The sequence below is a fragment of the Alligator sinensis genome, unplaced genomic scaffold (genome assembly GCF_000455745.1).
Source record: "Alligator sinensis unplaced genomic scaffold, ASM45574v1 scaffold588_1, whole genome shotgun sequence".
NCBI lineage: Eukaryota > Metazoa > Chordata > Crocodylia > Alligatoridae > Alligator > Alligator sinensis.
In genome coordinates this window covers 1,395,233-1,411,116 of record NW_005842244.1, presented here as the reverse complement: position 1 = coordinate 1,411,116, position 15,884 = coordinate 1,395,233, and the positions used below count along the sequence as shown (strand labels likewise).

The following is a 15,884-nucleotide window of genomic DNA, read 5'->3' as shown; positions in this document are numbered from 1 at the left end:
TATCTAGTGCTCTGTACAATAAAAATGTTTTACATATCTTTTCTAACTTCTGATCAGTATTTCAGAATTGCTTTTTTTATGTTTATGCTTTTGGGAAATGCTCACATTACTGTCCGCAAAGGAAACATGGAGCCTATTGTGTTTGTGTAACATTGTTGACTGTAATGGAGCTATAGATTAATTTATCTTGTATTGATTCATCTCTTCATGGAGATCAATCTTTCCACACTGAAGTTAGAGTCAAAGGCAGAACTCCCTCTAATGTAGACGTAAAGTTTTGCCCTTGCTAGAGATTTTTCATATTAAATTCAAGTCAGTTTGTTTACTTTTTTCTTCCCTTTCAGATTTGAAATTGAAATTGAGCCCATTTTTGCAAGCTTGGCTTTGTATGATGTTAAAGAAAAGAAAAAGGTAAGTGGTTGTTTATGACTTGCAAAAAAGTGACAACTTTTTAGTCACGTACCAAATCATGTTTTGCCGTGTGAGCAAAGAATAGTGAAACTGACAAGAAACAAAACTGATTGGTCTCTTCCATTATTTTTGTCGAGTGAAATGCAAAATAAGCACTACATATACATAGTGCAAAATTAATGTTGATTTGAAAATTCTTTTGGGTTTCTTAATTTAAGATATTGTTAGTAATGGAGATAAAAATGTTTCCAAAAATAAAGTGTGTTTTGTTTTGACACTGTCTCCTTAAATGTCTTACAGTTTTTTAATTTCAGTAGAGTCTTGTGTACTTTGCTTAATATTTAAATCACATATCATAGGCCAATTTTTATCATCTCATTGTTCCAGTCTTTTTCCTTTCATGTAGTATTTTGAATGGTGGCTTTGGCTTTAGTGACCTCTGGTGTTGATAACTAGCATATACTCCTTTAGGCATTAAAACCTTAACACATTAGTGTTTCAATGTTATAAAGGTTACTTGGCCACCTCGCAAATGGGGTTTCTTCTTTTTTTTCACCCTTTTCAATCTAGCCTGGGGCCAATATTCTGAAAGATAATATTCTTCTCTGATACTCTGAAACACTATAATTCCTAATCATAGGATCTGAACCACTTCTCTCAAGAGAGGTACAGTAGGCTTTAGAAGCAGCTTGCATTGTTCGTGTGTTTTTTTTCCTTTCGATTTTGCCTCCAGCCTGTTCTGAACTATAGGAAACTAGATAATAGCATTTTTTTCCTCATAAATGATATCAGCAGAGAGCACTGAAGTCTTTTTCAGTGAGCATGTGTACACGTGCAGTTAATGTGTCTACATACCCCAACTCAGTTTGAGCTGGAGTAAACTAAACCTGACGTCACTTTCTATATGTGCATGTAAGCACAGTAATTTACTGCGCTGCCAGATACCACTTGTGTTTGACAGGTATGTTCAGAAGCACAATAGATTAGTCTACTAATTGCCATGCACATGTAGATGGTGACTGCTGTGCAGTAAAGCATTTTGTGTAGATGTGCCCAGTAGCAGTTATTAATTGTTCTTTGTGAAGACTTCACCAAAAAATGCAATAAATGCCTGAAACTAACTAACGTCTGTCTTAGATTTCAGAGAATTTCTACTTTGATTTAAACTCTGAACAAATGAAAGCAATGCTGCGTCCTCATGTCCCACCTGCTGCCATTTCTACTTTGGCCAGATCTGCCATTTTTTCTATTACTTATCCCTCTCAGGATGTCTTTCTGGTTATAAAGGTAAGAAAGCAGGGGAGATTAGGATGTTAATTGCTCTTGTTCTTTTATTTTAAATGGGAAGCAAGGACCTGCCAATCATACCAAGCTCTTAAACACATTGGGCCAGATTCTACCCTGAAAGCTGGATGATTATTTTCCCACAAGCACCAAAGAATTTGGGTCATTTCAAGTATCCCCACTTTGTGCTCTAGCTTATTCTACATCAGACACTCTTCAGTGGAGAAATTAGTTGTTTTCCATATTAAAAACTGTAGACTGCAGTGTGGTAGGTTTTACACAGTAAATAGCACCTTTTTCATGAAAGGAAACAGTTTGGTGAATCTTTAAAGTGACCCCCCCCCAACAAATGGATAAAATGCATGTTCTCAATAGATTGTTATACAATGAAAATATCTATACGTTGCTAGAGCTGTCTTAGTATGCTATACATATTGTTTATAAAAACAAATACAAGATTTTAAGAATGAAAAGGCAAACAGTTAATTCTGCTAGGGTGATGGGCACACATCACTAGAGCAGGGGTGCTCAACCACTGGCTCACGGGCCAAATCTAGCCTGTAGCCCCGTGTCATCTGGCCCATGGGACTCTTCATGGTTCCGGAAATATGGCAGCAAGAGAACAGTGGCACCACTCTCCCACTGCCAAATTTCTGGACCCATGGGGACCACTGGTCCTTGTACACTGGATTGGGTGCCCAATCCCAACGTTTAGGACTGGGCAGAGGAAATGCTGGGCTGCAGGGCCCTATCCTGGCATATGGGGGCTGGGTAGGGGCAGCACTGAGCCCCAGGGCCCAGTCCCAGTGTCGGGGGAGGATGCAGTGCTGCCAGGCCCTAGGTCCTACTCCTAGTGCTTGGTGCAGTGAGGGGACAGTGGTGGCCTTCAAGGCCTGATCCTGGCATGTGGGGCTCAGTCCAGCTTGTGGACCCACCACACTCATCTGGGCCAGAAGGTTAAGCACCACTGAATTAGTCTTGAAAAAACCAGTTCATAGGAATTGAATATTTGCTGTTTGTTTAGGGCTGTATTTAGAAACAGTTCGTTAATCAAAAGCACAATTTATAAATATCTAAGTAGATCGATATCTAAGTATTGGATGTGTGAGCCCTGTTAGGTAGATAAACATCTAAGATACAAAATATCACCTACATTAATTTGTGTGAGATCCTAGAAAAATGCTGGGATATGATCAGATGGTAACTGGCCCATCAAATGTAGAATCAGTAACTTCTGGAATAACGTGGGAGAAGTCATAATTGGGGTTATTTCCTCCCTTTTATTTTGATATAATAACATACCAATGGCAGCCATACTCATGGTAGCTAACTGAAATGGGCAAATAGACCAGTTTTGTAACTAATCCCAGTCTGAATTATGCCCAGCTGCACAAAGTGGACTAAGATGTATACGCTTATCCTGCAGCCACTGGTTACATTACCTGATAGAGAGCCAGGTTTTGAAAACTCAGCTGACTCTGAGTCTATTCTCATCTTCTGTATGCCGGTTCTTACAAACAAATTAAACTTCTAGAAGTGAGTTAAGTCTGTAGCTCAATCAAAACCAGCAAGAACAAGGCTTTTGTTAGCTTAGAGACATAGTCTGATCTTGGATTTTCCACACGTATCATTGTGCACCTTGTAAAATCAGGTTCTGCATGTGCACAAGTATTCACAGTAGCTGATTTTTACAAGATATGAGGCAGAGATATGCCATGTGTATCTTGAGCTCGGATCTAGTTAGAAGAGCTTGTGATTGCACATTTGTGCTTGTAAAGCCAATGAGCTGAACATAGCTCGTAGCCATTTATTTAAAAGTAAGTTTTGATGTTTATCATGTGATGATGAAAAGGACATGGTCAAGGTAAATAAACCAGAAAAATAGCTTGCCTTACCGGTTGAGTTTTCACATGGGCCTTGTCCTTATTGTTCTTTATGAAATTGCTTTTTCAGCTGGCTGTGCATCACAATGTAAATGAATCTGGGAGATAGGAAATAGCCATCTTATTTATTTTTGTTTTGTGCTATTACCTAGGTGCTCCAGACATGGAGCAGGATCCCATTGTGCTTGGCACTGTACAAACACAGAACAAGAAGATAGGCTGAAATATATTACAGTTTAAGTGAAATGGCTTGTGCATTGGCTGATGTTGTAAGGGCAAAGCTACTTTAAAAACAATTAATGTGCCAACCCTCTTCATCACTCATCTGCCTGGCCACCTATTATGTGTCATCACTTAGGCTGGAAGCTCTTTGGCAGGGATTGATTGCTGTTTGGGCTGTATCTGTACAGAACCTAACACAGTGAGGAACCAACCAGGGTGGAGAGCATCGATTTAAATAAAAGCAATTTAAAAGCACCAATTTTATTATGATTTAAATCAGCAAGCCAGAAACACTGATATAAAATAAGTTATTTTAATACTGTTTTACATTTGCTTTTTATTTTCTGGAGAGAGGTTGATTTTTTTGATCATTTTTTCACCATTAAAGCATGCCGATTTGGAACAAAATGTTGACTGTACATTAAATTTGCCTTTTATTTTTGCCACTAAACAGCTTATACTCTAGCTAGGTGGATGCTTTCTGTAAATGCCTGAAAACACTATAGCTTCAAAAGCGTTTTTTCAGATTTTTGCTGTTTCATGTTTAAAGCAATGGTTTTCAACTTGTGGTCTGCAAACCCCTGGGGGTCTGCAAAGTATGCTGGAGGGGTCTGCAAAAGATGACTGTGATTAATCACAAGTATGTGAATACCCACACTTAAAATTCAAAGGGGTTCACACCGCCACTTGACATTTTTTAGGGGTCATCAAGTTAAAAAGGTTGAAAATCATTGAGTTAGAGGATAGTGAATTGACACCTTTCTTATTTACTAGATAATTCATCTTTTTAATTTGTGACTTGCATCCAGCCTTGCTTGGATGGACATTTGAATTCAATTAAAATGCACAAAAGCACCATTTCTATTTTTTTAGTTAAATAAATGTGTTGCATAGAAAGAAAAGTAAATTTATCGAAACAAATTTTGCACTTAAAACTTATCCAGCGAACAAAGGGGTTGGAGTGTTGTTGTAACTGTGTTGGCCCAGGAAATGTAGGAGAGGCAGCTGTATTAGTTGGTCCAGTAAGTAAAAGATATCACAAAAAACCGTTGCCTACTAGCAAACAAAAGAAGCATTATTTGTTGTTAGTCAGTTGAACAGAGAGATTCTCATCACTGTGTGCCTCAGGATTGTAGAACTAAAAGAACTCAGCCTCTCTCGCCTCATTTTTGTTCATAAATTAGAAGAGGGAAACGAGCTTCCTTGCTTGCAATTCCCAATCAGCTTTTTGACGGTGTATAAATTAGTCATTGAACTAAACAAGCTGACTAAATTTAAATGAAGGCAATACTCTACACTTGTGGAAGAGGCTAACTGATATCTAAGGCCCTGTGTAGATAAACGAGGTGCATATGTGCACAACACTTTAAAGCAGGCTAAATGCTTTTGCACTGCTTTAATGGTGTCGGTGTTTGCATACCTCGGCAGCATATTGCGTATTAATTCCAGCTGCTGTCGGAAATTTGGTGGCATGATGCACCTTAAATGACTTGGGGCGCAGCAAACTAAAACTCCTCCAAGGAGTACAAAAATCTGGTACAAGGAGTTTTAGTTTCCCTTGCTTCACAAGGAGTGAAGCACCGGGCTCTGTGCAGCTCTGCAGGAAGCCCTGCAGGCAGCCTGGCAGCAGCCTGGGAAGGCAGGCTCCGCCCAAGAAAAGTGATGAGCCTGATCTTTTCCCCCCCACTCCCCACCCCAGAGCCTGTCTGCCTGCCTGAGCCACGCGGGGGGCTCAGTGCTTCCCTCCACAGCTGTGGTGCCCCCCTGGACCACTCAAGCTGGGTGCCTGTGGGCAGATTCCACCTGGTGGGGGGCTGGTGCTGCTGTGGTGGGAAGCACCAGCCCCCCCACAGCTCAGGGACCACTCTGCGCACTGGCAGCTTGCCCTCCCCTCCCCGCTGCCAGAGAGGCAGGTAAGTCAGGTGTGTGCATGACATGGGGGTTTAATCAGCCCTAAATTGTTACTGTGTTTTTAAAAACCCACCACTTCAAATTAGGGCCCCCATTTCGTCTACACATGCCCTTAAGATGGTTTATCACTTTACAAAAATCTGGTACTAGGAGCTTAGCCAATGCTTTTCAACAGCTCAGTAGTTTTGACTTTTTAAAAAACTTGAGTAGCAAACGTGTAATGCTTGAATATTATGTTTTAAAATTAATTTCAGTATTTTAAAGAGATGATAATGTTTAGGATCTAATGTTGGTTGTCAGTATTTTAAATAAGGTTATTTATAAGAAATGTGTGTTTATTATTTTTTAGCATTTTTTATCTGAATCTGTTTGAGGACAGTGACACTGCATATGTTAAATAAGAATCAAATTTAGGAAAATTGTAAAGTTGAGACCTGAAAGTAAAAATATAATGCTAATTTAACTCTTTTGAAACCTTTGAAAAGAGGCATGTTTGAAAGAGGTCAGCCACTCTTGTACCTGCAGTTTTGCAGGTGGGGGTTAGTTTTGGGTGAAAAATCTGTTTATTTGACTGAAGTGCTTGTTCCTTGGCTTACACCCGCAGCTCATTTTTTCTGACAGAATAGGAAAATAAGTTTCTTCCTTTTTTGAAATGTTATGCTTCTAAAACATCTAAGCTTAGTGCTTAATTTATTCATCAGTCTCTGATGTGAACATATCCCTGCTCTCACAACCAACCAATTTTTCCTCCACAGCTGGAAAAAGTATTACAGCAAGGGGATATAGGGGAGTGTGCAGAGCCATATATGATTTTTAAGGAAGCTGATGCTGCAAAGGTAAGAATTTTAATTAAATGATGGCTACAGGACCTTTGACGATATTTTAGTTTGACCATTAATGTATTTTACTTATTGCCCTTCACAGGAGGGAACTTTATTCACTATTGTTGCTGTTTCTTTTAGCAAGAGAGCACCTTTCACTTGGAACTTAATCACAGGGAGGTTCTAAAATATCATTAACATCATATCTGTTGGGAACTTGCCATCCTAGTTTTTGAATCGTGGTGCTTTTGCAACCATATTTTCCTATGAAATCTTTTTTTCTTCTAATATTCTGTGAAAGGGGCAGGCAAACAGAAAGGGGAAAATTGACTGGATTGCTTCTCTGAGGTGTACAAAATACCTGTCAGTAAGGTACTTAAGCATTCTTAACTGGAAGCATGTGAGCAGTGCCATTTGAAGTCATGTCCTTAAAAGCAGGCATATGCGTAAGGGACTGGATGAATTGGAGCTAAACGCTTAACAGGACTGAAAAAAAGGAAGCCTGAGCTCTAGTCTCATTTCTACTCTAGACTCTATGACCACAGATAAGGCCATTTACCTCTGTGTTTCAGTTTCCCCATCTGAAAAATTGAGATAATTCTAGTGACCTTATCATACTGTTCTCCATCACCAAAGCATCCACATGGAGACATTAGCAATAGCAAAGTCCATGGCAGGCCTTTTACAGACTAAATTCCTTAGTGTTTGCGAAGTGTCTGGAAATCCTCAGAGAAAAATTGCAAAGTAATGATCATCTTCATTATACTGTTGGTGAAGAAATAATTCTATTAGCTTGCTTGGAAAAAACACCCCAAACCATTTTTGATCAAAGGGATTTATTAATCCTGTTATTTCCCTTTCTTTTTTTGACTTGTTGAAATAAATATTTTGTTTGCAGAATAAGGAAAAGTTGGAAAAGTTGAAAAGTCAATCGGATCAGTTTTGCCAAAGATTAGGCAAATATCGAATGCCTTTTGCCTGGACAGCCATTCATTTAATGAACATAGTCAGCAGCGCGGGAAGTTTGGAGAGAGATTCCACGGAAGTAGAAGTTGGCACAGGAGGTATGGTACCTTGCATTTGTATAAGGAAGCGTGACCTGATCCATAGTACATTGAAATCAGATGAATTCAGTGGACTTTAGACCAAGCTCTGTATCCACTATTTCATCAGGTTTTTCCCCCCCTCCTCACCCTTGTAATGGTCCTGGCTAAAGGTTGAAATAAAAAGGACAAGGTCCATGATAACAAATAGATTTATCTTTCAAGGATTTTACAAGCAAACCATATGATATACTATTTAAAACCAGGCTGTGAAGACTGAGTGTGTTAGAGGCTGATGAACATTTTCCAAAGGAGTGGATTAATCTTTGTGAACCACACAGCTCATCTGAAACTGCTCTTCAGCATCCCCAAAACTGCCAACTTCATCATCTTCCAGCGCAAGAGAAATACATAAATCTCCACACGATAAAGACTTTTATAATAGCAATAAGGCACTGGGGTGAGGTTGCTATGAGAGGAGCAGAGGTATTCAGCTGTGCTTCATAGCTTCCTGATGCCTCAGGAGTGTGATTGTCTTAGCATAACCACCTCTTCTATCATGCTTATTGCATAATTTCTGAATACAGCAGTTATCTTCTTGTGTAGAAAATCCTGCTTGAAACAAGTTTTGACTCTTGTACAATTTGTTTTTTTTTTCATTTGTATTATTATTTTAGAACGCAAAGGATCTTGGTCAGAGAGGCGAAATTCTAGTATTGTTGGAAGACGATCCTTAGAGAGAACCACAAGTGGAGATGAGGCTTGCAATCTGACTAGCTTTAGGCCAGCCACACTTACAGTGACAAACTTCTTTAAGCAGGTATGATATGAACCATTGTCATTAGGATGATTTGGTTAAGTGCAGCCAGAATTGAACTGAATGGATAATTCATGGTGCATTGAGTACATTTAACTTCTCTCTAACAAACTGTCTTTGAACAGTGTATAGTTGTATTTATTTTATGGGAAGCTTATTCTTCAGACAGGTTCTGTAAACAGTTTGTGCTTTGTTGATGAAACTCATTGTGCATAACTGATTTATGAACTTTCAGCTGTCTCCAGTAGTTTTGACTGGAGTCACCTGGGCCTGGCATTGTTATTATTTGGTCATTGGATCAGAGTCATTGATAGGATCAGATCTCCTGAGATTAGTTCACTTTCCCTCCATTTATTTAAAATTCAGTGTTTTCTCAAGTGTTCCTTACAGTAAACTTGTTTGTTGGAGTATTCACAGAAGCAGGCTCAAAACAGCTGGAGAAAATTTGGATTTTGAGTGAATCTGTGCCAAAGGCTATTGGAGGTATTTGTCTTACTCTAGGCAGGGGTTTGTAGCCTAAACTTCAGTATGGTGGTTACTTAATCAGGTCATTCATAACAAAAGTCCCAGTCTTTAAGGCAGTCTACTGAAATAACAGCACTGAAATCAAGGACAGTTTATCTATAGGTGCATAGTCCAGCTCTTCATTGGAAGTTGAGAATGGCCAGGGCTCTCAGGATATGTTCAGCACCAGAGCTGTAACTAGTAAGGTTTATGCCCTGGGCCAGACCAGCTGTAGGAGGAGGTGTCAGCATAGCTACACTCAGGGGGGTCAGCCTCACTCCCTTGATCCTTGGTGAAGAGCAGCTGCTGCTCTGAGATGGGGGTAAAGATTTTGGTGCAGCTAGCAGGTTAACAGAGCTGCTGCTGGGTGTAGGGACCCTCTTGCCATAGTCACCATGAGCTGCTGAACTTCATTGCCAGCAGCAATCTGCAAAGGTAAATTTGGTGGTGAAAAAGCTGACAGCTGCAGGGTCAGGAGGAGCTACACCTGGAGGCTGCTCCATAAACCACTAGCTGCTAGCTGCTATTTCTCCTGCTGCTGCTGCTGCTGCTTGTGTCTTGCTCACCCACCCCTTGTTATGCTATTGTTCAATACCTTCCAGGGTTAGGTCCCTTGGGGGAACAAGACCCTTTAGTTTTGGTACTGTGTTGCTGACTGTCCACTTTTCTCAGCTGTGGTCCTGTGTTTTTCTGCTGAGCAGCAGAAGTATGACAGCCTTTGGTGCTGAGAAGAGAGAGAAAATGTCAAAAATCGGTGGATTATTTTGAAAGGGAAACTATTTTGTTTTCAGTTAAGTAATGTATAAACTAATTAATACCGATCCCTTTCCTAATCACCACTGGTCCAGCTGCTGAAGTAACTATACCTGACCTAAAACTGTGTGCTTCATTGCCTAGCCTTCCTTAATGCAGTGCCTTGTTAGAGAAAATTTACTTGAAAAATCATCTTTCGAATCTCTGATATAACACAGTAGAGCATATGTCCAGATCGTAGTTTTTGAAAAAAAAGAGATTTTCTTTACCAGCTAAGTCCTTGCTATGACATTGTGAAATTTTGACTTCCTCTATGAAAAATCTGTTGGCACCTTGGTTTTATGAATGTAGCCATTCTTTCCTGTTCTCACTGCTGTTGGATGGCTCATGTCTGAATTTGCAAATATAAGTGTAAATCAGAAACTACGTCACTCAGTGGCATTCTACTGGTGGAAAAACAACATAATTGAAGGACGAGTGGGCCCTCTATGACTCTCCCTCCCTTCCCCTGCCATAAAATGTGGTTAAATTCTTCCTTTTTTTGCACACTTACAGAAGGGCAGAGTTAGAGCTTTGTTTTTCTTATTTTGCCCAAGCTATGGAAGGTTTGGACCATTACAGAGTGGCAAAAGGAGAATGGAAAAACAGAAAAATGATAAAGAATTCCTCTGACTGCTTTGTCTTCCCAGTACTTGTTCCGATAATCACCTATATATTTTCCATTTCTGCATAAAATAGGGGAAAGCAAACTTTTAATTTCAGAGTTGGCAAGTCATATGTTTCTGTTTTGATAAAAATAGGAAATTCTTGTGGGGGGAAAAAACCCACAAAACTTGATAGCAGTTTTCAGGGTTTTTTTGGTGGGAGGGAAGCTAATTTCACTGAAAGTTCAATCAAAAAGTTCAGCCAGGTACACTAATATACTGTAAGTCAAGTATGAAGACATTACACAGAGTCATTTTTCTTTCCTCCCATAAACAATAGGAGGGTGATCGCTTGAGTGATGAAGATTTGTACAAGTTCCTTGCAGATATGAGAAGGCCGTCTTCTGTTTTACGGAGGTTGAGACCCATTACAGGTATTAAATGATTTTGGTGGAAAATGTTTAAAGGAGAACTTTTTGGCTTTGTAAGATTACTTGGTAATTCCCATGTGATTCATAAGGAACATGGATACTACAGATGAAAGTGTCCCTAGGAATACATTTAGATCTCCTCTAAAGCAAGATCTCATACACCTAGAATAGCTATGGTGGATGTTTGTCTGAGCCATATGTAAAAATCTCCAGTTACAGGGTTTCTGCCACGTCTTAGGTCACTTGTTAATGTGCTTGATGATCTTTATAGTTAGCTTGGATATTAGGAAAACTTTCTAAATTTCTCTCCCTACAAATTATACTAAGTACTTGTCTTTCCTCCAGTGGATATAGAAAAGAATTGCTTTCTTATAACAAGCTTTTACATGTTTGCTCCACCTCATTCTTCTCTTTTATTCCCCTAGATTAAACAATTCCAGTTCTTTTAATTGTCTTTTTTGTCATTCTCTCCTGAATGCTCTTCTTTTTCTGCATTTGTTTAACATGTTGTAGATATAATGTTCCATTTGAAGCCTCAGCAGTGCCAAATGCATTAGAAGAATTACTTTGTAGCTCTTACCCATGGCACTCAGCTTACTATTTGCTAAAATAACTTCTGTCTCTTTTGCAGCAGCACTGTTGACTCATATTCAGTTTGTGGCTCACTGTAACCCCAAAATCTTTTCTGCGGTACTTGTCTGGACAGTTATTTCCTGTTTTGTATTTCTGCATTTGATTTATCTTTCCTAGGTATAGTTCTTTGCATTTCTCTTTACTGAATTTCATCATACCTATTTCATACCATATTTCCAATTTATCAAGAATCAACGTTATTTTCAATCCTAAACCTCTCCTCCAAGGCAACCCCTTCAAACTTCATATAATCATGTAGTTTAAGTCTGCCCTCTGTCTCATTGTGTGAGTCATTTCAAAATGTTGAATAATACTGGGCCTAGCAAAAGACCCTGCCAGACCCCTGGTGACACGTCTTTCTAGTTTCGATGGTGAACTATTAATCACTACTTTTTAAATAGTTTTTCAGTCAGTTGTTTATCCATTTTATAGGAATTTCATCTAAACTATGTTCCCATGGCTTGCTGATGAGACTGTCATACCAGACAGTGGCCAAAGGATCACCCAAGTCATAATATGTCTATCATATAAGGTTTCCCCCCTGCAGACTTGGACAGTTAGTTTATCAAAGAAGGGAAGTAGATTGGTTTGATGTAATTTGTTCTTGACAAATCTGTGTTGGCTGTTCTTGTTGTTCTTTTAGGAGTTTACAGATTGATTGTTAGATATTGTGTTCTAGTATCTTTGTGCAAATTGAACCTATGCTGACTTGTCTGTAATGCCCCAGGTTCTTTTCCCCTCCACCCTCTTTTTAATCAAATGCAAAACAAGGTACAGAAGTGTGCAGGCCTATTTGTTAGAAAAATCTATATGATTAGGAAAATGCTTGGACTATGAAAAAAAATGCAAACTTTGAGATGGTGGTATATTGTGCTGGTTGCTGTAAGTACTATATTTGTGCTTTTCCTTTCCTTTGGAAGCTCACCCATCCTCCATGAGTTCTTCAAGGTGATAGTTAGTGATTGTTAGTAGATCTGAGATTGCTTCAGGTAGTTCCATAAGCTCTTGGGGGTGAATTTTGTTATGTCCCTGCCAACTTCACTGTATTTTAATATTCTTTAACCTGTTCTTCCTCCATCCTGAAATGTGTTTTACTTTCATTATGCTCTCTTACCACTCTACCTATTCTCTCTTGCCTGTCTCTGGTCCCACTAACCCTCTATTTCAGGACTGTGTAAATACATGGGCTTGGTACCTAGAGCTTCATAGAAGTCCCATGTGTCTTCTGGATACAAAAAAACTGCTGTTGTAGACCATAGCCTGGATTACTGGAAGTACAGGATAGTTCTTGACTTCACATTTACAAGCCAGTCTAGTATTTCATGTACCACGTGACAGGTGCTTCCATAAGGAGTTATTTCATAAGCTACGAGACCTCACTTGCAGGATATTTGTCAGGAATGCAGTTCTGCTGTGCTACCTAATGTGGGTAAAAAACATTATTTATGCACATTTAGTATATATGTATCTTTCATGTAGTACAATAAAAATATTTCTTTGTACAGCTCAGCTGAAGATAGACATATCTCCAGCACCAGAGAATCCCCACTACTGCCTAACTCCAGAGCTGCTGCAAGTCAAACTTTACCCAGACAGCAGAGTTAGACCTACAAGAGAGATCCTGGAGTTTCCAGCCAGGGATGTGTATGTTCCAAATACTACTTACAGGTAATATTTTAATTCCAGAGGATTAGCGGGTCCAGAACTTCCATGTTTATTATTTGATTTGCTTCAGAGCTTGCCACATCAGAAGACTTACTTTGCCAAAGACATAACAACTGAGGTGGTAGAAAAGGAACAGAAAATGAATGATATAAGGGTTCTCTACAGAGCCTATTAGAGGTTCATAAAATCTCTCATAGGTTCATAAAACTCAACAGTTCTTAGGGGCACATAAGAAAGTTTTCTTCATTTTTCAGCTGTGAGATTTGCTTGAGTTTTAGTTGCAAACAAACCCCAAATCCCAAAATAAAAATTCACAAGTTTTCTGATGTGTGTGTATGCATTTAAGCATCATTACTTCCACATAGTCCCAACCAGAAACCGTAACTGAACTGAATTTCAGTTACACAACAAAACCTAAATCCAAATGAGTTTTAAAACACATTCTCAGGGAACAAGATTTAGTCAGCCCAGCTTTCCCCTGTTGTATGTATGCTCTGGGGAAGTGCTGTAAAGTGGTATTTTTAAAGAATGCCTTTGGGAAGATAAAGACAGGCCCACCCTCTCAGGGGCCATAGGCTTAAATCCAGAACTGGTTGAATTTTTTTCTCTGAAAGTTTTTTCTTTTAAACGAAGAATAGCTTTCTGACTAAAATACATTATTAAAAATAGTGGCAAGAAAAAATTAACAAAGAACAGTAGGTCCTGTTGTCATCTGATGCATCCCCTGTGCCCATGTAGATCAAAACCACATGATCCTGTGTGAACATGTGCCCAAAATATTTCCTTTAAATAAAAAGCACAATTTTGGTTCCAATTTTCAGTGTCTTGGTTTCCCAACACCATTTCCACCCCATTTTTTCTCCTTTTGCAAGGGGAAAAGAGGGAAAGGAGCAGAGAAGAGTGTATGGGTGTGGGGGAATACCAAACTCAATTTTGTGTAAGTATTAGCTTCAAAATGATTATTTTCATTCAATTCAAATGAGAAATTGAAAGTCTACAATAAAATTGGAAAGTACAGTAATTTTAAAAACCTAATTACAGAAAATAATTGTTATTTTTCCTTCAGCTCCAAACCAGGGTATAGATACTTTACTCTTTACTTTCTGTGGTAAATTATTGTGCTCTTTATTATAAACACTAACCCCTAGAGATGATAAATTTCTGGCTGATACTGTCCTTTTCTGTTGAATCATTTCACCAACTTACAAGCCTGAGTTAAATTTTAGTATAAACATTTCATAGCACTTTAATGCCTGTGGCTTGAATATAGTTACAGTAAATGGGTTTATTGTCCTGTTCACGGCCCTCCTAAAGATGTTCAGGTGCAAAAGCTATGGATATTCAAATGACTAAGTTCATAAAAAGATAATTTCCGCATTCCAACTATATTTGTATATATAGTGAATGACAACACTTCACATTACAAGACTAAAAGTTTCTTTTGTGAGTATATTTAAGATGAAGACAGGGTATATTTGCGCCTTATAAACTAACTAAATTTAGATTATATATATCTCTATCTCTCTATATATAATCTAAAATTAGTTTTTTTTTTTATATATATATATATATATAGCATAAGCTTTAGTGATCTGGAGCTCACTTTATCAGATGCCATTAAAGGACAAGCACAGAGCAATGTATAAAATGGGGAAAGTGATTTGAATACAAGAAGGGAGGGAGGGAGGGGAAAGAGGAAGGTGGGGAGCAGTACTGAGAGGCGAACAAGCAAAGAGCCCATAGGAACAAAGGGGTCACAAAAGCTAATCCAGGTAATGGGATAAAAATCTGTAGTCCCTGTTTAAGCCATACTTAACACAGTCCAGTCCATGGATGAGTTCTTGTTCCTCAGTTTCCTGTTCAAGTTGCTTTGTAAAAGCCTAGCTGTGTAAGAACAGCTTTCCTGAGGTCGGAGATGGGATGTCCAGGAAGGTTAAAGTGTTCTGCCACAGGCAGGTCTTTATGTCTTTCTGCAGCTCGTGTCAGATCGATGTTTGTTCTTCCTTACACTTATGGATCTCCTTGTCTATCCAGCGTAGATAGCAGAGGAGCACTGTAAGCAGGTGATGGCATATATGACGTTGGTAGTGTTGCAGGTGAATGAACTTTTGAATGTTATAGTCCCATGTTATTTGGTTCAGTGATGTAGTGGCCTGTATGTATTATGAGGGGGCACAGCTGGCATCTGTAATAATTTTATTATCAATTACCTATTAAATAGTTTCTGTCTACATATTATGCTGAGCTATGCTGTTATATTAATGTGGTCCTTATTACCACAGATTTTGTGGATACTATAATGTATTTATACCCACAGTGCCCCTAGAGAAGTAGATACTTTCTCCATGTTGCAGATGAAACTAAATGACTTCATAATAAGTCTTTTGTTGAAGTAGGGAATTGAGACAACTTCTTTAAAGGCGAGTGCCCTAACCTTGGACAGTCATTTTTTGCTTCTCATAAACGCACATTCAGGTAATGAATTTCCATGAAATGGGATGAGGGGCTGTTGGCTCTGTTAACTTCTGCTGGGAATTAATTCATTGTTCTTCTAGCTGATCAGTCTGATCTGTCCTGTCTCTCCTTGTGGTTTTCTCCACTTCTTGCCTTATGCTGTTAAGCTGTACTGAGTGACCAGGTCATAACTGGCTTAGGTGCAGGAGACAGCTGTCAGCTCAAAGCCAGGTTAGCAAGGTGTTGATGGTGGCCTCTGAGCACAGGACTCTCAGCTCACTGAAAGGATCTCGCTTTAAGAGTCTGGGAGTTGGGAAGTTAGCCAGTGAGGTTGGGAAAAGAACTGCCTTTCGAATTTGGATAGAGGGGAAAGAGGAGGGAGGTAGTGAAAGGAAAGCTGTGAAAATT

At 39.0% G+C, this 15,884-nt stretch overlaps 1 protein-coding gene across 13 annotated transcripts in view; it reads left to right on the top strand.

Moving 5' to 3' along the window:
- DOCK7 (dedicator of cytokinesis 7) overlaps window positions 1-15,884 on the top strand; it is a 158,611-nt gene that overhangs the window by 50,769 nt on the left and 91,958 nt on the right. For all 13 annotated transcript variants that reach the window (XM_025208687.1, XM_025208686.1, XM_025208684.1 and 10 more), the window contains exons 8-14: window positions 345-411; window positions 1,549-1,698; window positions 6,467-6,547; window positions 7,431-7,596; window positions 8,253-8,395; window positions 10,634-10,727; window positions 12,863-13,025. In XM_025208687.1, coding sequence (XP_025064472.1) covers window positions 345-411; window positions 1,549-1,698; window positions 6,467-6,547; window positions 7,431-7,596; window positions 8,253-8,395; window positions 10,634-10,727; window positions 12,863-13,025 — 864 coding nt within the window. The remainder of the gene's footprint in view (window positions 1-344; window positions 412-1,548; window positions 1,699-6,466; window positions 6,548-7,430; window positions 7,597-8,252; window positions 8,396-10,633; window positions 10,728-12,862; window positions 13,026-15,884) is intronic.